This window comes from Oncorhynchus keta, chromosome 10 (assembly GCF_023373465.1).
Source record: "Oncorhynchus keta strain PuntledgeMale-10-30-2019 chromosome 10, Oket_V2, whole genome shotgun sequence".
Taxonomy (NCBI): domain Eukaryota; kingdom Metazoa; phylum Chordata; class Actinopteri; order Salmoniformes; family Salmonidae; genus Oncorhynchus; species Oncorhynchus keta.
The window spans coordinates 42,423,783-42,448,938 of NC_068430.1; the positions used below are offsets into that span (position 1 = coordinate 42,423,783).

At 42.4% G+C, this 25,156-nt stretch overlaps 2 protein-coding genes across 6 annotated transcripts in view; one reads left to right on the forward strand and one right to left on the reverse strand.

Annotated features, from left to right (window-relative positions):
- Nucleotides 1-16,400, reverse strand: LOC118388780 (solute carrier family 2, facilitated glucose transporter member 11-like). 4 transcript variants are annotated; one of them, XM_035778242.2, is made up of 13 exons: nt 16,310-16,400; nt 15,880-15,933; nt 11,804-11,902; nt 11,439-11,599; nt 9,078-9,202; nt 8,672-8,801; nt 8,319-8,467; nt 7,891-8,078; nt 5,035-5,145; nt 4,503-4,604; nt 2,138-2,213; nt 1,667-1,794; nt 1-859 (listed from the first exon to the last, which is right to left on the reverse strand). In XM_035778242.2, exons 2-13 carry the CDS (start codon nt 15,919-15,921, stop codon nt 641-643), a joined length of 1,530 nt encoding a protein of 509 aa, XP_035634135.1. In that variant the 5' UTR covers nt 15,922-15,933; nt 16,310-16,400; the 3' UTR covers nt 1-640. The 4 variants fall into 4 exon arrangements, 3 of the variants coding, with proteins under 3 accessions (XP_035634135.1, XP_035634134.1, XP_035634136.1); XR_004826619.2 differs by lacking the exons at nt 15,880-15,933; nt 16,310-16,400 and adding exons at nt 2,901-3,096; nt 12,341-13,255 and having other exon boundaries at nt 710-859; XM_035778241.2 differs by lacking the exons at nt 15,880-15,933; nt 16,310-16,400 and adding an exon at nt 12,341-13,250.
- Nucleotides 15,216-25,156, forward strand: part of LOC118388782 (protransforming growth factor alpha-like) — a 26,108-nt gene continuing 16,167 nt past the window's right edge. For both annotated transcript variants that reach the window (XR_008144623.1, XM_035778249.2), the window contains exons 1-3: nt 15,216-15,926; nt 21,257-21,412; nt 24,373-24,487. Coding sequence is in view for 1 of the 2 variants with exons in the window: in XM_035778249.2 (XP_035634142.1) it covers nt 15,884-15,926; nt 21,257-21,412; nt 24,373-24,487 (314 nt within the window). In the remaining variant the exon portion in view is untranslated. The remainder of the gene's footprint in view (nt 15,927-21,256; nt 21,413-24,372; nt 24,488-25,156) is intronic.

Here is a 25,156-nt window from a genome sequence, read left to right on the forward strand (position 1 = left end):
TTTGATTTGAATATACTTTCTTCATTTTCATCACAAGGCAATATGTGATTGATACGGCATAAACAGGCTCACAGGGATTTGTAAATATTGGTCCTAAAAAAATGAAAACATAACTTCACTGATCAGTGTATATGAGATTCACCATTAAATATTGATGTGGATTACATTCACCCTCAAGATATGGGACCCACAACATTGCATTTTCTTCTGTACTGGTAGACTAAAAGTGCACACTACTTGATGCCAAAGGCACATTATTAAAATGACCATCTTTTAAAGTAAAGACAGTCCATCCCTTAGCACCCTTTGTACATAAAGCTTTCACTCAATCCATTCAATACTACATAATTACATATTATAACTTTAATGGGATCTCTGTGCTCAAAACAATAATTATTCTCTCCAAGAGTTTATTGCCGAAAATTGACTTACTGTACTTTCATTTTAATGAAAGGGAATACACCATCTTTGCATGCTTTTTCCAAACCCAAGACGATGGAAAACCTGGTTTCCTGTGGGAAAAAGGTATTCTGACCTCAATTGGATCTCCCAGTTAATTAAGGTTAATTAATTAATTAACCATAAATAGTACTGTGGTCAATGGTAGAAGTCGTAGGTCATAGGTAGGAGAGCAGTAGGCCTACAGGGCAGTGGAGTGGCAGACCTCTCCCAGCTGATACTGTGCCTGAGGGGCAGGTAGACCTTGCTTGTCCTGGCCCCTGTAGTTGAGCTTGTTGAACTCGTTGGCGATGGCTGAGAGGGTCTTCCCTTTGGTCTCAGGCAGAACCAGGCCCACGTACAGAGCAGACAGGAAACAGACAGCAGCAAATGGGACGAAGCAGAACTCACCCAGCTCACTCTGCAGAGAGAAAGAACAACAAAAACGAGTCCGTGTGTGTGTTTGTACGCGTTTGTGTGTGTGTGTGGGGGGGGGGGTCGTTCCGCCAATTACTTGCCTTTTGAGTATTGGAACTTGATGAAAAAAAAATGTTTTATTTCACCTAATTTTAACATTTTGTTAAAATGTTCAACTTAATAAAAACATGTTTTCCCATCTCAAGAGATTCAGTTACAAAATGACTATAGTAAGTGCCTACTAAAGTAACAGGTTTGACTGTAACAGGGTTGACGACTTCATCTTAAATCATACATAAATCCCCTTGTGACAGGGGGAATGGAAGCTTGTTGTGTGCAACAGAGGGGCAATTGAATGCAAGCTTCACCCAAATGTTTTTATTGTTAAAACATTTCTGTCTTGTTCATTTATAGATTTTTCCATGTGGTCTATTTGAAACAGCACTTACTTGATATAACAAGCTTTTAAAATGCAATATTTTCCCACAATTTCTACTTCTATCAAAGTGACGCAAAAGGAACTCGTTTAGTAGAATGACCCTGTGTTTGTGTGAGCGTTTTTATTTATTTAACCAGTGAAGTCAGTTAAAAACAAATTCTTATTTACAATGACGGCCTACCCCAGCCAAACCCTAACCCGGACGACGCTGGGCCAATTGTGTGCCGCCCTAAGGAACTCCCAATCACGGCCGGTTGTGATACAGCCTGGAATCGAACCAGGGTCTGTAGTGACGCCTCTAGCACTGAGATGCAGTGCCTAAGACCGCTGCGCCACTCGGGAGCCGTTTGTGTGTGTGTGTTTTTCACCCACCACCAGGAACGGAAAGATCATCCCCATAATGAAAAGGTTGATCCACATCATTGAGCCAGCTATCATGTAGGCTGCTGGACGGGCAGTCTGGCTAAAGATCTCTGTAGGGAGGACCCCTGTCACTCCAGCTGTAGGCAAAGATAAACACAGACCGTACCAATACCGATCAATAATGAGATGAGTGTACTTTATTCATCCCCAAGGAAAAATACATTTGTCATCCTTACAGCCATTGTTGAAATGAAATCACAAGCTTATTTGCACAGACCCTTATATATGATCTACAGATGCTCAAACTATCAACAAACTGTCAGCTGCAGCTCTGTTGGATACTCTGTAGTGTGTAGGATAACATACTTAAATTCCAATGTAATTCCCTTCAATATTAGCTAGTATTTCTAACTGACTGGTCTAATAATATTAAAGCTAAATATTAATATTAAAGCTATTGAAAGGAAGAGACTGGCTCACCTGGGCCCATGCCAAAGCTGAGTATATAGGTGAAGATACAGGCCATACTCAAGTAGGGCATCCAGTCCACCTTGTGCTGTTACAGTAAAACAAAGAACTTAGTTATCAAGTCAAAAATAGATGATTTAACAAGTTTATTTGTATTTTATTTTTTATTTCACCTTTATTTAACCAGGTAGGTTAGTTGAGAACAAGTTCTCATTTACAACTGCGACCTGGCCAAATTAAAGCAAAGCCGTTCGACACATACAACAACACAGAGTTACACATGGAATAAACAAACATACAGTCAATAATGCAGTAGAAAAAGTATATATGCAGTGTGTGCAAATGAGGTAGGATAAGGGAGGTAAGGCAATAAATAGGCCATGGTGGCGAAGTAATTACAATATAGCAATTAAAACACTGGAATGGTAGATATGCAGAAGATGAATGTGCAAGTAGAGATACTGGGGTGCAAAGGATCAAGACAAATGAATAAATACAGTATGGGGATGAGGTAGTTGGATGGGCTATTTACAGATGGGCTATGTACAGGTGCAGTGATCTGTGAGCTGCTCTGACAGCTGGTTCTGAGGAAGATATGAGTCTCCAGCTTCAGTGATTTTTGCAGTTTGTTCCAGTCATTGGCAGCTGAGAACTGGAAGGAAAGGCGGCCAAAGGAAGAATTGGCTTTGGGGGTGACCAGTGAGATATACCTGCTGGAGCGCGTGCTACGGGTAGGTGCTGCTGTGGTGACCAGTGAGCTGAGATAAGGCTTTACCTAGCAGAGACTTGTAGATGACCTGGGGCCAGTGGGTTTGTCGGTGAGTATGGAGCGAGGGCCAGCCAACAAGAGCATACAGATCACAGTGGTGGGTAGTTTTTGTGACAAAACGGATGGCACTGTGATAGACTGCATCCAATTTGTTGAGTAGAGTTGATCGGGGTAGGGGTAGCCAGGTGGAAAGCATGGCCAGCTGTAGAAAAATGCTTATTGAAATTCTCAATTATGGTGGATTTATCGGTGGTAACAGTGTTTCCTAGCCTCAGTGCAGTGGGCAGCTGGGAGGAGGTGGTCAGATTCTCCATGAACTTTACAGTGTCCCATAACTTTTTTATTTTGTGCTACAGGATGCAAATTTCTGCTTGAAAAAGCTAGCCTTAGCTTTCCTAACTGCCTGAGTGGGTGACTGTTGTCGATGTGTGCAGAAGGTCCCTGGTTCGCGCCCGGGTATGGGCGAGGGGACGGTTTAAAATTATACTGTTACATTGCTTCTGCACACATCAACAACAGTCACCCACAAAGCATCGTTACCCATCGCTCCACAAAAGCCGCGGCCCTTGCAGAGCAAGGGGAACTACTACTTCAAGGTCTCAGAGCAAGTGACGTAACCGATTGAAACGCTATTTAGCGCGCACCGCTAACTAAGCTAGCCGTTTCACATCCGTTACAGTTGCATATCACGGGGGCTATTCGATGCTAACGCCAAGTTAAAAAATATATATAAAAAATAAAGTAATTTTCCTGACATCAGTTCTATCTTGCTGAATCAATATCAGTAAAATTGAAAACATCTGACTTTCTTGCAGACCAAAGGCTGAAGTCCAAAAATAATTGAGCTAAATCGATATTAATTCAAATGTGCACCACATAATACCACTGATTGAGTGGGCTTTTAAGAGTGCCCTGTCGCCTTACAGATTTAGAACCTGAATTGAGGCAGTTTGCTACAGCAGGGAAATAATACTGCAGCAAGAGGAAATGTGAATTACGATGTGGATTATCATTTTTTGTAGGGATTTGACACATTTTTCATTAGGTAAAATCAAGTCTGACCTTTTAACGTGGAAATTACAAACTCTCGAAGCCTTTTTAAACCTTTGAATACACTACAAGTTTGCATTTTCTGCCGTGCAGAAAACTTCTCAGCAACAGCAGAGTGATCAAATTAAGATCCTACAACTGTACCTGACTACACCTATCCAACCACCCACTGCACCGACACAATGCAAAGCACAAAGTAGAATCACCCCTCCTAGTGGATAGAGTGATGTGTTGTCACAACATGAATAGGAACAGGGGGTTCAAAAGGGTATGTTTACTTTTCTGTCTGGTACACAGCAACCCAAACGTGACTGCGACGCAGATGCACCATGTCAGACTGCTGTCCTTCCATTAAGGATGAGTACCTTCGCACTTCAGAAGTAATAGAGTCCCAAAGGTCAATAAAACCAATGAAATTAGAGACGGGGACATGACTAGGACATGGCATTTCAGCCACGTATCTCCATCATCTAGTTTCAGATCACCTTTTGATTTCCACTCGCACTTTTATTTTCTTACATTGACAGGGGAAGAGGATGACATAAGAAGATAGAATACCTCAAAACACAGAGCTATAGTGAAGACAATGGCCCAGACCATCATTAAAACGTAGCCTCCCATCAAAAGAATCTTCCTGCCCTGTCGCTCAATCAGCAGGTTCTGAGGAGGATGCAAACATTACAATGTATATTAAAATCATGTCATTTTCAGCCCTGAGGTTAGCAGTAGACGCAAAAGAGAGGTGTTTCATCTTCTTTTACGTCTCTGGTTACCCTGAGGTGAGCATTTTCTTTTTTTAGCCTTGTGTGAAAATACATTCTAAAAAAAAATTCTAATCCAAACAGAATGCCTAGAAAAGCACTTCAACAGCTCTCAGAATGCAGGAACAATTTTAAAATGTAGCTTTTCTCACAGAGCAACTTTTTCAAAGGTCTGGATTAAGGATTTAACAAGAACAATAACAAGAGAGAGAGAGAGAGAGAAAGAGAGAGAGAGAGACAGGGGTAGAACAATCCCTACTTGCCTCTGGGGTGGTTAGTTAGTTACCAATAGTTACACAACAGCCACATTATTACTCAGGAATACTCACACATATTATACAGGCTGTGAATTCACATGTACCAGTGCATATGGTGATATACTGGATCATATCCGGAGAGATCCCGGACTCTTTAAACACATAGTATGCATAGAAGTAGATCTGTTGGGGTGAAAAGGAGAACATCACATACACTGTACATACAGTAAGCGTACTGACAGAGTACAGTGGCTGCTGTTTCAGTTATGATGATTTTTGAATAAAAACTATGCTTTTTTTCTATCGTTTTTTTTTTTTATACATCAAATGAGTCCCGTCCTTATCATGTACTGACAGAGAACTGACAGACTGACTGAGCATTTCAAATCATTACATCAAATGACCAAATTGAAATTGTGTTGTTGATAAGCTGATTCAGCCGCAAAGCATTTAGCATATTACTGCTCTAATACCCAGTCAGCTCTCTCCCTAGGGCTTCCAGCTGCCAGCCCCCTGGTCTAAATAATCCCCTGAAGAAAGAGAGGTACTGTAATTACACAGTCATCAGTTAGGGACTGTGAGACGTAGCATGAAGGCAACTAAGAGACTGCAGCAGCACTATTAACTTGGCATGGCCTTGGACTGACTACACCTCTTCATTAAACCCTATCTGAAATACAAACAGCACGCTCTCTTTCAAATAATCGTTTGGTGTCTCACATTGGGGTTCGCTGGATAAGCAAATCACTACAGAAGGTCCAATCTCACGATGTTTGTCGCAGACAGACAGGTCACGTAATGAATGAGGAGAGACCCTCCTCATTATACGTTGCCATGGCCCCGCCCTCTGGTCATTCACCCCCTCTAAGCTCTCCTCAGCACGACTTGATCCCTGTCTCCCTGCTTAACTGTTCTCCAATGAACCGTGAGCTTTACGCTGCCGAACGTAGGACCTCAGCTTCTCGTCTCTAGTTTTGAGTACTGTCCAAAAGTAAAGTTTTTGCTTTGAGTAGAATACTTGCTACAACTATCCGGTGGTAGCTAGCGTCACACACCCAGTTACTGCAGGTAGCCTACTGGTTAGAGCATTGGGCCAGTAACCGAAAGGTTGCTGGATCAAATCCCCGAGCTGACATGGCAAAAATCTGTCGTTCTGCCCATGAGCAAGGCAGTTAACCCACTGTTCCCCGGGTGTCAAAGACATGGATGTCGATTAAGGCAGCCCCCCGCACCTCTCTGATTCAGAGGGGTTGGGTTAAATGCGGAAGATACATTTCAGTTGTACAACTGACTAGGTACCCCCCTTTCCTTTTCCCTTACGCTGCAAAGCTAAGCTACTTGGTTAGCTCGCTGAAAATCCAGCTCACCTCTACTAGGTCTTCATACCTGCCCAAATGGTAGAATTGCTAGCTTCCTCCTCTCGTCCAGTAAAACTTACGTTCATGCTCACTAACCCCGAGTCCTGTGTGCGTTCATTGTAAGGAGTTGCCAAGGACGAAAACTATGTAGAGCATCCCCTCTTCAGGGCTCCTCACAGCCGCAACAAAGTCCCACCCCGCTGATTCCCTTGGAGGGAAGAAGGGGCGACCGACCTAGGGTTCTAGTAGCTGAGGTAAGAAGACACATTTTCTGTCCCCACCCAGTGTCTCAACACTTCCCTTTGTAATAAAAGTCTCTGTTGCATCCAAGCGTCTTGGTAAGTTAAAAAATACAATAAAAGGGCAACTCGGCTGCTACTGCCTGTACTTATTGGGGGGGGGTGCCCACACATATAATAGGATACCTGGGTGTCAGACTGGATTCTCTCTCATTCCGGGCTAGACTATCAGATGGACGGGGGGGGTGGGCGCAGTTCACAAAGATCAGAGTGGTTAAACAGGTTGTGGTCCCCACAGCTCCGCCCCGCTCACGTAAACTATCCTGAAACTGAAGAGAATGTTCCTATCTCCGAAACACTTTCTGCCTTCTCTTTCCAAATTGTTACATCCTCGTCAGGACAGACAATACCACTGTGCTAGCATACATCAAAACGCCAGTATGGCCCTCACTCTCTGCAGCTATACAGGTTCCTTTTTCAAATATCATTATTATGTGGAGCAGCGCACACCTCTTCTCAGTGGAAAACCAGATCTGGGAGAGATACGTTGGAGCCAGCGTAGATCTCTTGGCGTTTTGCACAAAAGACGCACACTGCCCTCTGTTCTTTGCGCTGGCGGGAGACGCACCACCAGGGGTGGAGGCGCTGGCACACCCCTTATCCCAGCGAATCCCCAATGTGAGACACCCCACTCTATTATCAGAGAACTGGCGTTACGAAAGTAACCTTAAGTTATGTACTCCTCCCTAACTCCCGCAGCATTACAACTGTAAAGTACAACCACATGTCATCATCACCAGCATGCATTTTTAACAAGGAAATGTAAACCCGTCTAAGCACAGTATGAAATATTGATAGCTGATATCACATTTCTAATCAAGTTTGCTGTGAGAAGGAGGGGTCAGCAACACTGTAGCCAAAATTGCGTCTGAGCTGGGTATGCTCTACTGTCAGAACAATGGTGTTCTTTAGAGGTAGGTAACTTTGATCCCAGAGAGAGTTCTCAGTCAGTAACCCCAGGACCAGAGAGAACCAAAACCCTGCTTACTCAAAACCAAACATCTGAGAAACCCAGTAACTGTGGGGAGAAACTATACTTACAATAACAATAGAAGTCTGCTGGCAGGAGTCTGCTTCTTACATCATTTGTAAGAGGGTAAATTAATAATAAAAGGACATTGCATCATCATTCACCACAGATATTATTTGGGATTTTATGCGACACATGTGGCCTACTTAATCCACTGGAAATTAAGTTCCCTGTTGAAAAACACAGTTATTTAAAAATGCTACGTTTTAGTTCTAATTCACAAGTTTTTGTAGTAACTCACGGAGTCGTTGCCACAGAGTTGCATGGCGCTGCTGAGAGTGATGATAGAGATCACCTGCCAGCGCACATTACGGTCAGCGAACAGCTCCCAGGGTCTGCTGGGCCTCAGGCCTTTAACCTCAGCCTGCTCCTGGAGGATCTCATCCAGCTCTGATCTCTGGACCTCACAGCCACGCAGACGCCTCAGAGCTAACACACGCACACACAGACACATACACGTGGACGGGCAAAATGGATTTCGGAAATACAAATGATGGCAAAGTACACAGATGCACATATAAGATTTAAAGACTACCCCTCCCTGCTGACGCAGAGGCGGCACAATGAACCTCCACAGAACCGGCTCATGCTTTTACTGTATATCTCCCTAACTCACATACAAGAGGAACAGAACAACGTAGACCATGATTTGGCTCTCCCCCTACCTACCATTGATACAGGCTTCCTTGTCCCCCCGGTCTATGAGGAGGTATCGAGGGCTTTCTGGGAACCAGGGGAGAGTGAGGAGCTGGATGAGGCCTGGGATGGCATTACTGGCCAGTAGGTATTGCCAATAGGGCTCACTGCCCAAGATCTCCCTGGAAACATGACACCATCAAATGAAATACTGACTTAATTAAAACAAAGTTTACAACTGCAGTTATTTCCCCAAACAAATCACACAATCCAGTGTAGTGCTAGATTTATGTGTAAGTAACACTAAATTGCAGGCTTATTTGGTAGCCTCTGAATGCTTTGCTTGGATGTTTGTCTTATGTGTCGGTGTGTTGTATGTTGCCTACCTGAGGCCCACGACCTGTCCTAACACCACTCCAAACGCTGTGAAGATGGCTGATGACAGGGAAGCAGCCCCTCGCAGGTGCTTGGGAGCACTCTCACCAAAATACATGGGTTGCACATTCATACTGATCCCTGTGAAAGGAGTGGATCATTTCTCTACTGTCTGTGGTTTCAGTTTCTTGCATCAAACATAATACTGTAATTGTACAGCTGCTTGTCTTATCTATATCTACACTTTACATGTCATTGACATTTAAAGACCTAAGACAGCAACAAACATACAACCAGTATTACACTTTTTTCTCTATACACAACGTACAAGTAATGCAGTCAGTTGCACAATGAGCATGGTTTGATGACACGAGAACCCCCATTTGAGAACCCTCTGGTTGAATATACAGTAGATACCAGCATTGATTCCAACCAGGACCCTGGAGATGATGATCATCTCAAAAGACTTGGCAGCTCTGCTGGTCAACGCTAGGAGTGAACTCAGCATCAAGAAAATATTATTCAACAGCATAGTCTTCTTCCTGTGGGAGCAACACAAGGGGGTTAGAGTAGAGTAGAATATAGTGGAGTAGTGTAGAGTAGAGTCGAATTTAGAAGAATAGAGTCGAATTTAGTAGAGTATTGTAGAGTAGAATTTAGTAGAGTAGAGTACAGTAGAGCAGAATAAAGTCGAGACAAGTAGAATAGAGTAGAGAAGAGTAGAGTAGAATTTAGTAGAGTATAATAAAGTAGAGTCGAGACAAGTAGAGTAGAATAGAGTGGAGACGAGTAGAATAGAGTGAAGATGAGTAGAGTAGAATTTAGTAGAGCAGTGGAGTGTAGAGTAAAGTAGAATATAGTAGAGCAGTGTAGAGTATAGTACAATTTAATAGAGTAGTGTAGAGTAGAATTGAGTAGTGTAGTGTATAATAGAATAGAGTGGAGACATGTGGAAGTGAGTATAGTAGAATAGAGTGGAGATTAATAAAGTAGTGGAGACTAGTAGAGTAGAATACAGTGGAGAAGAATAGAGTAAAGTGGAGATGAATAGAGTAGAATATAGTGGAGACGAGTAGATCCAAGTAAATCTTGAGTATCAATTAACTTATACTGTAGTATTGATGTTATAAGGCTTGGATTGTGTCCTATCTGACAGGTCGCTCCTACCAGGTGGCGTGGCGAGAATCTGTTTCCTCACCACGCGCTCTCACCACTGGTGTCCCCCAGGGCTCTGTTCTAGGCCCTCTCCTATTCTCGCTATACACCAATTCACTTGGCTCTGTCATAACCTCACATGGTCTCTCCTATCATTGCTATGCAGACGACACACAATTAATCTTCTCCTTTCCCCCTTCTGATGACCAGGTGGCGAATCGCATCTCTGCATGTCTGGCAGACATATCAGTGTGGATGACGGATCACCACCTCAAGCTGAACCTCGGCAAGACGGAGCTGCTCTTCCTCCCGGGGAAGGACTGCCCGTTCCATGATCTCGCCATCACGGTTGACAACTCCATTGTGTCCTCCTCCCAGAGCGCTAAGAACCTTGGCGTGATCCTGGACAACACCCTGTCGTTCTCAACTAACATCAAGGCGGTGGCCCGTTCCTGTAGGTTCATGCTCTACAACATCCGCAGAGTACGACCCTGCCTCACACAGGAAGCGGCGCAGGTCCTAATCCAGGCACTTGTCATCTCCCGTCTGGATTACTGCAACTCGCTGTTGGCTGGGCTCCCTGCCTGTGCCATTAAACCCCTACAACTCATCCAGAACGCCGCAGCCCGTCTGGTGTTCAACCTTCCCAAGTTCTCTCACGTCACCCCGCTCCTCCGCTCTCTCCACTGGCTTCCAGTTGAAGCTCGCATCCGCTACAAGACCATGGTGCTTGCCTACGGAGCTGTGAGGGGAACGGCACCTCAGTACCTCCAGGCTCTGATCAGGCCCTACACCCAAACAATGGCACTGCGTTCATCCACCTCTGGCCTGCTCGCCTCCCTACCACTGAGGAAGTACAGTTCCCGCTCAGCCCAGTCAAAACTGTTCGCTGCTCTGGCTCCCCAATGGTGGAACACACTCCCTCACGACGCCAGGACAGCGGAGTCAATCACCACCTTCCGGAGACACCTGAAACCCCACCTCTTTAAGGAGTACCTAGGATAGGATAAAGTAATCCTTCTCACCCCCCTTAAAAGATTTAGATGCACTATTGTAAAGTGGCTGTTCCACTGGATGTCATAAGGTGAATGCACCAATTTGTAAGTCGCTCTGGATAAGAGCGTCTGCTAAATGACTTAAATGTAAATGTAAATGTAATAATTACGTTTATGCAAATACTACTATCTGTCCAGATATCATTATATGCCCTGGCGCCAGCCTGCAAGGTTCAGTGTGCTCTTTCAGCCTTGAGAAACATAAACACCACCACATTGTTCATTAACTGACTCCACTGTGAAGAGAAATCATAAAGTAGCCTTGCTGTCTTCAGCGACACTGTGTCTATGCTCTCTTTGATGCAACCCCCTTCTACATCTGACCCATAAACAGATGAAAATCTTCTCATCAGTCACTAAACATTTCTCTTTGAGACATTATATCACTGATAGATCCCAGGTAATATTGAATGCTAAAGCACATAGTGAGCTTTTCAGTGAGGGCCACATATCAAGGTTACCGCACATCCTTGTGTCAATATCTGACATTGACATCGCCTTGACATTGATGACATTACCTTCCAATTGTTATGATCATGGATCCAGATATACAATAATACATTATTACCTTCCAAAGGTTATGCTCATGGGTCCAGCTATAAGAGCTCCGGCCAGCCCTCCCAGGGAGTAGATGGACACAATGCAAGTCCAGACCAGAGTGACCTGGTAGTTCTTCAGCTGCACGTCCCAGCGCTCCCGAAATGTCTCGTTAACAAAGTTCTGAATGAACTGAAAGGAAAGGTCAAGTGTGGTCAAATACACTCAAGTGAGCATGTGCACACACACACACACAGATTGTATTTGTTTATTTGGATACCCATTAGCTTTAGAAGAAGCAGCAGGTACCCTTCCTGGGGTCAACACACACACACACACACACACACACACACACACACACACACACACACACACAGTGTGTCAAAATAACCTTACTATGGTGGGTGCGTTCATTATGGCAAGGTTGTAGCCATACTGAAGAGTGCCTCCAATGGCACATGACGTCACCATTAACATCAAGTTTAGATCATTGCCCTGTCAGTACAAACAAGTATTAATAAAAAAGAAACAACAATGATAGGTTGTTCACTTTAATAAATATTGGAGATGTACAATAGTGCACAGTACTTAGCCACAGAGTATTGATTTACATAAGAGAATTAGGAGAAACACTGTGCTATGCCCCCAGTCCTATATTTTCAGGTACTATTCGAAAAATAGGCAATGGGAACAACAGTGCACGAAAAGAACATGCCAATAGTCAGAATAGTCTGACTAAATGGATAAATGTCAATAAACAAAAAAAACACGTTCACATCTTACATTTTTCTAATGCATTTTTGTGACTATCATTATTTTCACATGGGGGAAAAGGTGCATTTTGCTAAAATAAGTTTAACGCGACACCAAACTACATTACACGGTCCATAAAAATATATAGCCTATTACGAAATAAAAACAAAATTACTGTACCTTTTTATCCACTCCAACATGCGACATAGCGAATCGAAAATTATATTTTGTATTTTTAAGTAGAAATACAACTGCAAACCTATTCAAGTCTTTGCAAAATCCTTGAATCATACAGGTTGCCAGGACGCAGACCGCAGGACTGTGGACATCACCGAACTCCCCAACCCCAACCTTCTGAAATACTGTATAAGTACAGTATCCACTCCCCCTGCACGTGTGTGTGTCACGTTTCGTGTGACACCCAACTCTTGTTATGTTAAGGGAATGTTTAACCACTATATGAACTGTCAGGTTTATGTATAACGTTGACCTTCACGTGGGTGTTATCCTACTGTAGGTCTCATACAATACGTTGTTATTCTCTATACAATACCTCAGATATGGAATATGGATCGCCTCCCACTGGGCAGAGACGTAAATTCAACGTGTACTCCACGCTGGTTCAACTGACGTGGAAACAACGTTGAATTAACCAGTGTGTGCCCAGTGGGCTGTTGCCTCAGATCAAATATGTAATGGCACTAGGCTATTCACCGGTCACCTCGCTCGAGTCATTTACCTATACTGTGGAATTTGTCTCATATCGTTCTCAAAACATTGCGGCATCATAAGCCTACCAAATGTTTGTATAGCAGTTTATTATTATATGCAACGCATGTGCAGAATATCTGCCCAGTCTTTCTTGAAATCAACTTTCAGGCCGTGTCGCGACAACGAACATTACAGGTGCGTGCAGCTTGCTCTCGTCCAGTCGCCAACGTCCGATAAATCATGCTTCCTGTCGATTTACAAATGCTGGACCATGTCTGGAGTTATGCTCAAACCAGACCTATAGCCTATACTCTCATTATGCGGCTGCATCTTTACTTCAAACGCACGTCCTTGCGAAAATGTCCAATTGACATCAATTTATAACGTGTTGATGTTTGTGTAGCCTGTACGTCACCAAATGGAATGTAGGCATATACTATCATCTTTTGTCATTGGCTACCATGATCAGCCTCTTCAAATGTCGCTGTCTAGCCAGCAGATGGTGCTGAATTGTAACCCTATAAATTATTGCATAGGATGAGTCTTCACTACAATACTTCCAAGGCACAACACAGTTCTAAAATACAAGGGTGGGTTGCACCAACATGAATTAACACTTAAACTGTGTTAAATCAAGGTTTGTCTATTAATCATGTTGCACAAAACTTTAAATCTAGTATGAAATTAGTCATAGTTAGATGTAACCCGTAATCTAATTTTAAGTTTAATTTTCACTATGATTGTTTGTTGTCACTCTTGGCCACTATAGTGTACTATTTATTCTTGCCTGCCTTGAACACATTCAACTTTTAATTGATTAGTCCATCATGGACGGAATGAGCTTTTAGATGTTCTCTCATTAACTTCCGGGTGGTAAATTAATGTACACTTTATATACAAAAGTATGTGGACACCCCAGCCACACCCATTGCTGACAGGTGGATAAAATCGAGCAAAAGAGAACCATTGCGCTCTCCTAAAAGCTTGGCTCGTGCATAAAAGCCACACATTTAGAAAAATGAAGAGTTGTAATGGGTTTGCTGTCAAAAATATGTTGCCTAAAATGTACTTCACAAACTGTACACAGACTGTTTCGGCTTTACAGCCTTCTTCAGTCTACACACACAGCCATGCAATCTCCATAGACAAACACTGGAAGTAGAATGGCCTTACTGAAGAGCTCAGTGACTTTCAATGTGGCCCTGTCATAGGATGCCACCTTTCCAACAAGTCAGTTCATCTAATTTTTGCCCTATTAGAGCTGCCCCGGTCAACTATAAGTGCTGTTATTGTGAAGTGGAAATGTCTAGGAGCAACAATGGTTCAGTCGTGAAGTGGTAGGCCACACAAGCTCCCAGAACGGGACCGCTGAGTGCTGAAGCACGTAGCGCATAAAAATGGTCTGACCTTGGTTGCAACACTTACTACCAAGTTCCAATCCACCTCTGGAAGCAACGTCAGCACAATAATTATTCGTCTGGAGATTCATGAAATGGGTTTCCATGGGCGAGCAGCCGCACACAAGTCTAAGATCACCATGCGCAATGCCAAGCGTCGGCTGCAGTGGTGTAAAGCTCATCGCCATTGTACTCCGGAGCCGTGAAAACGCGTTCTCTGGAGTGATGAATCACGCTTCACCATCTGGCAGTCCAAATCTGGGTTTGGCGGATGCCAGGAGAATGCTACCTGCCCCAATACATAGTGCCAACGGTAAAGTTTGATGGAATAATGGGTCAGGATAGGCCACTTAGTTCCAGTGAAGGGAAGTCTTAATGCTACAGCATACAATGGTATTCTAGACGATTCTGTGATTACAAATTTGTGGCAACAGTTTGGAGAAGGCCCTTTCCTGTTTCAGCATGACAATGCCCCGTGCACAAAGCAAGGTCCATACAGAAACGTTTTGTCGAGATCGGTGTGGAAGAACTTGACTGGCCTGCACAGAGCCCTGACATCAACCCCATCAAACACCTTTGGGATGAATTGGAACTCTGGCTGCAAGGCAGGCCTAATCGCCCAACATCAGAGCACAAACTGTAATGCTCTTGAGGCTGAATGGAAGCACATTTCCACAGCAATTTTCCAACGTGTAGTGGAATGCCTTCCCAGAAGAGAGGAGGCTGTTATAGCAGCAAAGGGGGACCAACTCCATATAATTGCCCATGATTTTGGAATGAAATGATTTTGGAATTAGATCCATGGGTGTTGTTGGATCAACATAAAGGGAGTGATTGCTCATCATCTTTTTATATTTTATGCTGATTTGTTTTTGCCCTAGGAAGGCATAATCAGGCCAATAAAATTCAGCAATATGAAGTATGCACCCACGTATGGGTGCACTAGACCTAGGCTATACAGGCACTGCTCATATGAAAGCTACCACAAATGCTACGAAAGCTACCACAAATTGAAATATGAAAGCTGGTAACATGAAGATTGAGTTATCATAATGAGATTCTTGTGATGAGAGTAATTCTACAACATTCCCTAAAAACAAGTTATTTTAGGCAACTAGAAGTGAGCCCGGCAGAGAGAGAGCAATATTGATTTCTCTCTCGCTCCCTCCTCAGGGGAAACCATTGAAAGGATTATGTGTGAGAGCGTTTATTTAGACTGTGGAGGAGAGTGGAATAGTTTAGCGCTTGGACTAAACTTATCCGTTTAAATTGAAGAGAAATTAATCGAAACAAAGTATTTGAAGACTTGTTTGTTGTTACGTTAAATTAATGATATATCAGACAAGGAAACTCAGCTTGCACATGCCACTGGAAATTAATCAAGTTGCCGAATAGCGACGCACTTGCATTTTTTTGGAACATTTCTGAAGACTGTCAGTAGCCTATAGTCTAAAATACGCGGAAGGGGTTTTGTGATGGAAGAAGGATTTACTTAATTTTATACAAACACTTTTCTCTCTCCTGACTGACCTATGCGAGCATATACAAATGTTTATGGACTTGGGAAAAGAACACTAGCATTTCGGAGGATTACATTGACAAACATACAACCTTCATGATGAATCGGGCATTCTGGGATGTGATCTTTCTCATTACTGGTGAGTTCTATGAAGAAGAAAAAACAACACAGTTGGTAAAATATTTGAAAGACTACAAGCGAAGTGGCAGAAGGTGGGAATGATTGTAAAATGTTATATGGAGGGGGGGGTGGCGTGCGGGGAAACGAACAATTTAATTATAAAATGTAATCAGTAACCTCAATTTCCCCAATTTATCACATTTTAAGGAGGAGCATTATTTTAGTGAGCATCAGAAAGGAGAAAGTTGAGAACCCCAGGACTATAGGCTAGCCTACCCTACTCTTAGCAGGAAGTCCCGTTTACAGTTTTGATTGTATCTGACTCCAGTTTGTGAATTATAACCATTGTCAGGCTCAGTGATATTTTAACATTTCTATGATAAACAAAGATGGTAGACCTACCAATGAGCCATCATTGTTGTTTTATGTGGCGTGCGTATGCTGCCAGTGCAGACCTATTCATAGGTTTCTAATGGCCTCATCCTTTTAGCAGGGGATACTTGACCCTGTTACTGTTATTGGCTGGTCAGTCACTCTTCTACGTTCCAACTGGTAACCTATTCCCTTGATCACGACTTACATTTACAGTTACATTACATTATGCCTAAATCATTGGTCTTCTGTATTGGGAGTTTTGCTAAGAGTGCCGACGCTTAATCAAAACAACAGTATGATTATGGAAGCATAAGGACCTTTGTCTTTCATATCAGCGAGAAATAATAATAATTTAAAAAATGTTAAATTGATACACAGCTTGATATGGCAGTGTGGAAACACTAACCCTATCTCCACTGTGTCACAGCGTTTGTTTACGGAAGACAAAAGGCCTGTGCTATCAAGCATGCGGCAAACACCTGTGTGTAAGCGTAACTCGGGAAGTGTAGGTCAAGTGTACAGTCGTGGCCAAAAGTAATGAGAATGACACAAATATACATTTTCAAAGTCTGCTGCCTCAGTTTGGCAATTTGCAAATACTCCAGAATGTTATGAAGAGTGATCAGATTAATTGCAATTAATTGCAAAGTCCCTCTTTTCCATGCAAATTAACTGAATCCCCCCAAAACATTTCCACTGCATTTCAGCCCTGCCACAAAAGGACCAGCTGACATCATGTCAGTTATTCTCTCGTTAACACAGGTGTGAGTGTTGATGAGGACAAGGCTGGAGATCAGTCTGTCATGCTGATTGAGTTCGAATAACAGACTGGAAGCTTCAAAAGGAGGGTGGTGCTTGGAATCATTGTTCTTCCTCTGTCAACCATGGTTACCTGCAAGGAAACACGTGACGTCATCATTGCTTTGCACAAAAAGGGCTTCACAGGCAAGGATACTGCTGCCAATAAGATTGCACCTAATCAACCATTTATCAGACCATCAAGAACTTCAAGGAGAGTGGTTTAAATGTTGCGAAGAAGGCTTCAGGGCGCCCAAGAAAGTCCAGCAAGCGACAGGACCGTCTCCTAAAGTTGATTCAGCTGTGTGATTGGGGCACTACCAGTACAGAGCTTGCTCAGGAATGGCAGCAGGCAGGTGTGAGTGCATCTGCACGCACAGTGAGGCGAAGACTTTTGGAGGATGGCCTGGGTCAAGAAGGGCAGCAAAGAAACCACTTCCCTCAAGGAAAAACATCAGGGAGAGACTGATATTCTGCAAATGGTACAGGGATTGGACTGCTGAGGACTGGGATAGTCATTTTCTCTGATGAATCCCCTTTCCGATTGTTTGGGGCATCCGGAAAAGGCTTGTCCGGAGAAGACAAGGTGAGCGCTACCATCAGTCCTGTGTCATACCAACAGTAAAGCATCCTGAGCACCCAACCATCCAGGAACAGTTTGGTGACGAACAATGCCTTTTCCAGCATGATGGAGCACCTTGCCATAAGGCAAAAGTGATAACTAAGTGGCTCAGGGAACAAAACATAGATATTTTTGGTCCATGGCCAGGAAACTCCCCAAACCTTAATCCCATTGAGAACTTATGGTCAATCCTCAAGAGGCGGGTGGACAAACAAAAACCCACAAATTCTGACAAACTCCAAGCATTGATTATGCAAGAATGGGCTGCTATCAGTCAGGATGTGTCCCAGAAGTTAATTGACAGCATGCAGGGCGGTTTGCAGAGATCTTGAAAAAGAAGGGTCAACACTGCAAATATTGACTCTTTGCATCAACTTCATGTAATTGTCAATAAAAGCCTTTGACACGTATGAAATGCTTGTAATTATACTTCAGTACTCCATAGTAACACCTGACAAAAAATATCTAAAGACACTGAGGAAGCAGACCTTTGGCAACTACTGTAGTTTTTTTCAGGTGGAGGCACCCAGGACCGAGTTTGAGAAACCCTGTCCTGCATTGTACACATCTTTTGACCAGGGCTCGTAGGTCTCTGGGGTAAATCCATTTGAATTCAGACACTGTTTGACAGCATTCTTTTTGATTTAAGCAAAACCTTCCATACATGATTGCCCTTGGAAGACGTGGTCAGAAAGTTACTTTTTGGACCTGAATGGCAAAACATTCAAGAGATAAAGGTGTTCAAAGTTGACCCATTTTGCCTACCCCACCATACCCTGAGACATCCATGTCTTCATCACTGGGAAAGATTAAAGGTTGAGTTTGATACCTTAACAAAAGCTTACATTTAAAATCTTACAAACAGTGTTGTCAAACTATTTAATTATTTGTTGAGAAAAAAAAAAGGTTCACATATGTCGCAGCTTAGACCATATTTCACAACATCTGAGGTTTTTGTGTTGTGCCCGCTATCGGTTGAGACACAACTCTTGAACACAGGGTGGGGGTCATTTCAATCATAAAAAGTGTATTTCCCTAAAGATCGCTTCAATTTAGCGGCTACTTCATTTAAATGTAATTGAAATGATAACTTCTAATTACTACCACAAAGATGGCTGCCGGTCCACCCACCATCAAATGTCAACTTAAATTGAATTGTCTATTCTATCTATATTTCTATGATTTCAATATGTTTTCTATGGAGGCATGACAGTTTGAATTTAAAACAACAGATATTCCCATTCAAGTCAATATTCTTTGATGGGTGAACCTCCAAATGTCTTTGGAAGTTGACATTTCAATCTGATTCCCATTTTAGTACATTTATCAGCCATAACATGACACTGACCCTGTATTCAAGAGACTGTGGTGTCTCAAACGAAAGCCAGCACAACACGAAAACCATAGATTACGAAAAATAGGGTCTAAGCTACAACATATGTGAATATGAAAAACATCTGAGTTTAGGCGTTTTTAGATAAAAACATTTTTTTTTTAAATTAAAGAACATTTTCACAGAAATGATCAAATATGTTGACAAGCTTTTAAATGATATCAATCTCAACCATTTGATATTTTCCAGTGATGAAGACATGGATGTCTCCGGGTATGGTGGGGTATGCAACATGGGTAAACTTTGAGCACCTTCTATCTCCTTGAATGTTTTCGCATTCATGTTCAAAAAGTCACTTTCTGAGCACTTCTACAACGGGCAAATATGTACGGAAGGTTTCATTCAAATCAAAAGGGGTGCTGTCAAAAAGTAATTAAATTCAAATTGATTTTACCCTCTTGTCAAAAGTAGTGCACTATGCACGGAATAGGGTGCCGTTTGTGACGCAAGCCTGCCTTGACACAGCATTCATCCACCGTCTCTCTCTCTGGGCTTTGTACCTTGTCACACTGTCCTTAGCAACATCAGGGACGTCACGATTGACTGACTGATGAAATGCTCAGTGGTTCTCCTCTCCTTCATAACCAACTGATATGGATTAACCTGTGTTATGTGAGCAGTGTGTTTTCAACCATTATTTGAATTGAACCGGAGAATGAAGCTCTAATTTGATACTCAGCACTTTCATTGTCTGATATCTCCACATCACTGAATCTCGTGTCTCATTGGCTGCCTTACAGAATTCTAATTGTGTGATCACTCTCCGGGATCTGTCTATATTAAGACTATCCCAGCTTAGTCCCATTACAGACCCATTGTAGTGTGTCCATCCTTTCATCCTATTGTCATTCTTGAAATACGCAACACAAGCTGGTAAGAGGAAATCCAAACATAATGACAAATGGGAAAGTTGTGTGAGAGTTATGAGGACTGTACATGTTTCAGGATTCAACCCCCGCTGGGCCCAATGCAACAGAAAAAGGGAAAGTGGTTAATTAAGGTCAAGAACTAGAAATAAGATATAACACAATTTCAGTGCAATATTTGGTTAAGATCTCCTGGCAGGAGGGAAAAGCCCTCACACAGAAGAGTCAGATGGACACCCTATGCTCCCAAGGGGGCCAAGAGGTTTAAGTTAAGCAAGTCTAATATGTTAACATAGTGGTTTGGCAACGGAAAACAAAAATCTGTGTTCTTAGGTAGTACCTTAATTTCAGTCAGGTTTTCTCTACTGAATAGGACTCTGGTTGATCAGTGGGGACATAATTCATGTCACCTTGCTCTGCTGGGATCCGTGAGTTGGGAGATGAGTTCTATTTTAAGAGCAACAAGTCATTTGTAGACGGCTTGTTTCTCTGATTCAGTCAACTAAGTCACTTCGGATGAGAGCTGTTAGGTACCCCAAAAAATGTAATAATTATACTGAACAAAAATATAAATGCAACATGTAAAGTTTTGGTTTCATGAGCTGAAATAAAACTTCTCATACATTTTCCATATGCAAAAAAAACACATTTCTCTCGTATGTTGTGTACAAATTTGTTTGCATCCCTTTTAGTGAGCATTTCTCCTTTCCCAAGATAATCCATTCATCTGACAGGTGTATCAAGAAGCTGATTAAGCAGCATGATCATTACACAGGTGCACCTTGTGCTGGGGACAGTACAGTACACAGCACAATGCCACAGATGTCTCAAGTTTTGAGGGGGCGTGCAATTGGCATGCTGACTGCAGGAATGTCCACCAGAGGTGTTGCCAGAGAATTTTATGTTCATTTCTCTACTCTAAGCCACCTCCAACGCCGTTTTAGATGGAACCCATGTATTTGATACTATTCCACTCCAGCCATTACAACAAGCTTGTCCTCCCTAATTAAGGGGCCACCAAACTCCTATGCATTAGACTTGGCAAAATGTATAGAATCGCAAAGAAATTAGCTTTAAAACTGCAATATTTTCTCTGCACATTGACAATGCTCATAGAATTGCAGGGGGGATGTTCCCCAATACAATACTGGAAGGGGGTGCCTGAGTGGAAATGTTTAGGAACCCCAGGCCTAGTGGGATCTTCTTCAATGTCCCAAACAGTTTCTTTATCTGATCATAATTTAAAATCAGTACCGATTTGTATACCTAAGCATTTCATCTGTTCCTTTTAACAGGGTCCCTCTTCACCTATGGAACCGGACAGGATAATTCTACTATTGCTACTAATTCTACTATGACCACCACCCCTCCTGTGACTACTACCACTGTAAACATTATGCTATTTTCTACCACTACCAGCACCATTACTACAACCAACCTTCCAGTTAAAAGTAAGTGTGTGTGTGTGTGTGTGTGTGTGTGTGTGTGTGTGTGTGTGTGTGTGTGTGTGTGTGTGTGTGTGTCTCTCTTCAGGTGACTGACAGTCTAAATATGAATGCCTCTATAAAACCTCTCTACAGGGTGCTCCAGAGAATCTTTCACCTCTTCAGACTCATTGACTGGTGCCAAAGTTAATTCAAGGCTTCTCTAGTGAAGAGTCAGATGGCAACATACAATGCCTTACAAAAGTGGACACATACAGACACTGTGCTGCACATGAATGAATTAGTTGATTTTTTTAATATGAATCTAGTCCTCTGTTTGGATAGAAAGTAGCCAGTGTGGCAGATGTCAAACAACACTAAAATAAAAATCCTGTAGCTTAATTCCCAGGCGACCCCCGATCACATTTCAGTCATCATCTGTGAGTCACCACAAAATCCAGAAATGCCCTAATGGCATTTTGACCATAGGGGGCCATTTGGGATGCTGCCAGAGGGGCTGAGGAGTAGCTGGGGCAGATACCTAAGGGGAGAACAGAGAGCTTTTTACAGGCTCTGAAAGAGAGAGAGGAGAAGGGACAATGCATGTAGGCTGGAATCCAACCGGCCATTTACCAATGGAATGGAGTGTGTGACGGTCGGCTGTAATGCAACCGTCTATCTCTCTGTTCATCCTCCCTCTCTCTCTCTCTCTCTCTTACTCACTCCCTCTTTCTCTGAATGCCACATTGTGGCATCTGTTTTGGCTGCCTGAGAAAAGATACTCAAACTTTTGTTTGGGCCAGTCCAGTTGGAATTTGGAACTCATTGTACAGTTGATGAGTAAGAAATTCGTCCACAGACTCTGTAATTTGGCTACTGTGTTCCTCCTGAGTCTTGACCCCTTGAGCTCATTCCAATGTTCATTTATTTCAGGAGATTCATTCTGTTATTCCAGCATCGTTTGGCCATAATAAATCACGTTTGATTGGATGTGAAGGAAAGCGGCAGGAGAGGGATGGGGGGCTGTGTCTGAAAAGGTTACCAGCTGTCAAATCCTTGCCTCCTCCGTCCTTATTTCCTGAAGTCCTCTCAAAGCTCAATGGAGGAGAGGTCTGAAGAAGGGACCTTTTTGATCTTCTCCTCAAATGCACTTTGAGAGTCATTCAGAAATCAAAGGAGGAAGCAAGGATTTGACGGGTATCTTTTCAGACAAAGCCCTGGAAAGAAAAGGGTGAGGATTTTACTCCTTGGCTTCAGGGATGTGCTTTCTCCAGACTTCTAATGGGTTTGATGATGGCCAGACTTGTTGTTTGCTGTGTCGTGGCACTGGGGATTTGATTGGGGTTTAACTTGTCCATTTGCATGTGACACATCTTAATGCATGGTTGTCCCTCGGAGGTCTTTGTCCCTGACATGAAGCCATGACAAACCCCAAGTCACTCAGAGGTAACAAAAGAAGTACAGTGCCTTCAGAAAGTATTCATTCCCCTTGACTTATTCCATAGTTTGTTGTTGTGTTACAGCCTGAATTCAAAATGTATGAGAAAAAAAAATATTTAATCCATCTCCACACATTACCCCATAATGACAAAGTGAAAATAGGTTTTTAGAAAGTGTTGATAATTTATTGAAAATGAAATGCCAAAATAACTTATTTACATAAGTATTCACACCCCTGAGTTAATACATGCACCTTTGGCAGCATTCCAGCTGAGTCTTTCTGGCACATCTGGATTGTACAATATTTGCCCATTTATAATTATTTTTAATTCTTAAAGCTCTGTCAAATTGGTTGATCATTGCTAGACGACCATTTTCAAGTCTTCAAGTAGATTTAAGTCAAAACTGTAACTTGGCCACTCAGGAACATTCAGTGTCTTGGTAATCAACTTCCATAGGCGATTTGACCTTGCGTTTTAGGGTATTGTCCTCTGAAAGGTGAATTCATCTCTGTGTCTGGTAGAAAGCAGACTGAAACAGGTTTTCCTGTCCTTTAGCTCTTTTCAGTTTATTTTTTTATCATCAAAAACTCCCCAGTCTTTAATGATTACAAGCATACCCATAACATGATGCAGCCACCACTATGCTTGAAAATATGGAGAGTGGTACTCAGTAATGTGTTGTATTGGATTTTCCTCAAACATTACTTTTTGTCCTGAATACAAAGAGTGTTAATTGCTTTGTCAATTATTTTTGTATTACTTTAGTGCCTTGTTCCAAACTGAATGCATGTTTTGGAATATTTTTTATTCTGTACTTCCTTCTTTTCACTCTGTCAATTAAGTTAACATTGTGGAGTAACTACAAATGTTGTTGTTCCATCCTCAGTTTGCTCCTATTACAGCCGTTATGGTGAAATCCCTGAGAGGTTTCCTTCCGCTCCGGCAACTGAGTTAGGAAGGACGCCTACATTTTTGTAGTGACCTGGTGTTTTAATACACCATCCAAAGTATAATTAATAACTTCACCATGCTCAGAGGAATAATCATTGTTTGCTTTTTATTTTTACCCATCAACCAAAAGGTGCCCTTGCAAGGCATTGGAAGAACCTTCCAGGTCTTTGTGATTGAATCTGTGTTTGAAATTCACTGCTCGACTGAGGAATCTTACAGATAATTGTATGTGTGGGGTACAGGGCTGAGGTACTCAAAAATAATGTTAAACACTATTATTGCACACAGAGTGAGTTCATGCAACTTATTATGTGACTTGGTAAGAACATTTTTACGCCATAACAAAGGAGTTGACTACTCACTGACTCAAGCTTTTCAGTTTAAATGAATTTGTAAAAATGTCTATAACATAATTCTACTTTGACATTATGGGGTATTGTCTGTAGGCCAGTGACAAATGTAATCCATTTTAAATTCAGGCTGTAAGGCAACAAAATGTGGAAAAAGGGTGTGAATACTTTCTGAAGCACTATACGTTTCCTCTGCCTCGGGGCCTTGAAAAATGTCCATATGTATCTCCTGTCTCTGACTCAGAGTTTGTGGCAGCAGCTGTTCGATCACACTTCGATGACTGTCCTGACTCGCACAGCCACTTCTGTTTCCATGGCACCTGTCGTTTCCTGATTCTGGAGGAGACCCCTGCATGTGTGTAAGTTCAACTTCCTGTCCTGTGGTGCAGAAAATACAAGGATCTCTCTCTCTCTCTCTCTCTCTCTCTCTCTCTCTCTCTCTCGCTCTCGTTACACAGTCGTCATTATTTCAATATCCAATGAATCATTGTGTTACTCTGTATGGGAAATTGTTATTTGATAGTCATGAACTTGTGACCTGTCCTTGCTGGTGCGCAGTCACAACATAGCATATGTCCTAATTATTATATTTTTAGTTATCGAGAGTATTTGTTGGGTAACCCACCCAGTGTTAATGTCTGTGACTGACGGTTGAACAGCTCTTTCACGCTCCTCAGAACAATATGTGTTTAGGATTTGTTCTGCCAGTGCTCTGTTTGTACACGGATTCGCTGCAGTTCATAGAGCTGGTCTAAGCATGATGCAAATTGGAATTAGAGAGCGGCAGTCCACTTCTATCTGACTGAGCAGAGTAGAGAACTCCCTCCAGGATTAGGGTCTTTACTAAATAGTTTTTTAGTAGTGAATCCTCGAGACCCCTTTTTGGCATGTTCATAATACGAAGGGTATTGTGTGGTTGTTTATCTGATGCAAAATAGTTTTGCAGACTGAACTTCACTACCACCTAATATTCCTAAAACTTAGATGTACTAATTCTACTTCAACGATATATTTATAGATTGTTATTT